Raw genomic sequence first — 910 nt, forward strand, 5'->3', positions numbered from 1 at the left:
CTCCTGCACCTGAATGGGACTGTCTCTTCTGCCACTTTGTCTGTCTGAACCCCTCTTATGGAGGAGGGGCTGCCCTGATTCTGGCCTGTAGCTGCCTGTATAGTTGCCCTCCTTAGAGTAAGATGTGTCTACACCCACTCCTACGGCCACTTAAGACCTGGTAATCACCTCACGTTGGCATTTGCTCCACTGTCCAAAAGGAACTTGACCATCTGCTGGTGCCCCGCGCTGGTGCAGTGGAAGAGGGCGGTCCAGCCTTGAATGTCCTTCATTTCTAGCTCAGCGCCTTGCTTCAAGAGAACACAGAATGCTTGTTACGGCCTCGTCTCCTCTACGTGGGGCGGGCGCCCTCCAGGTCATCATGCTGAAAGAATCAAAGTGATTACACGCACACCATGGCCTACAGTGGTTCACATCTCTGCCAGAGCAGCCAGGAGCCCCTCAGGTTTCTGGGCCTGAGTCCCCTCGTAGCTCACCTGGAGGAGAAAGTAGGCGATGCTCTCGTTGCCACAGCTGGAAGCAAGCATCAGTGGAGTCTGCCCTTCCGGGGTCGGCACATTCACACTCACCCCCGCCTCGAGCAGCAGGTGCACGATGGTATCGTGTCCAATGTAGGAGGCATACATCAGCGGGGTCCAGCCACCACCATTCTTCTTATTCAAATCTAACTCTCTCCTAAACAAACGCAAGATATGCTAGCCATGCCCAGCCATCTCACAGGTGGGGTGTCCCAGAGCTGGAGTCAAGGCCAGGAAGGAAGCTAAACGTCCTATAGTGCACAGGACGGCCCCCACCACAAAGAAGACCTGGTCCAGGTTGTCAGTAGGGCCAAGAGCGAGAAATCCTGACCTGGAGCCTTGACTACCTTCCACTAACAGACCACAGTCTGGTAGCCAGTGCTGGGGGGAGA

At 55.5% G+C, this 910-nt stretch overlaps 1 protein-coding gene across 1 annotated transcript; it reads right to left on the reverse strand.

The window, feature by feature from the left end:
- Positions 1 to 7: 7 nt before the first annotated feature.
- LOC102254806 (ankyrin repeat and SAM domain-containing protein 3-like) lies at positions 8 to 891 on the reverse strand. The gene is made up of 2 exons (XM_005852859.2): positions 477 to 891; positions 8 to 290 (listed from the first exon to the last, which is right to left on the reverse strand). The coding sequence occupies exons 1-2, from the start codon at positions 624 to 626 to the stop codon at positions 165 to 167; spliced, it is 276 nt and encodes a 91-aa protein (XP_005852921.1). The 5' UTR covers positions 627 to 891; the 3' UTR covers positions 8 to 164.
- Between the last annotated feature and the right edge of the window lie 19 nt (positions 892 to 910).

The sequence above is a fragment of the Myotis brandtii genome, unplaced genomic scaffold, assembly GCF_000412655.1.
Source record: "Myotis brandtii unplaced genomic scaffold, ASM41265v1 C41894197, whole genome shotgun sequence".
NCBI lineage: Eukaryota > Metazoa > Chordata > Mammalia > Chiroptera > Vespertilionidae > Myotis > Myotis brandtii.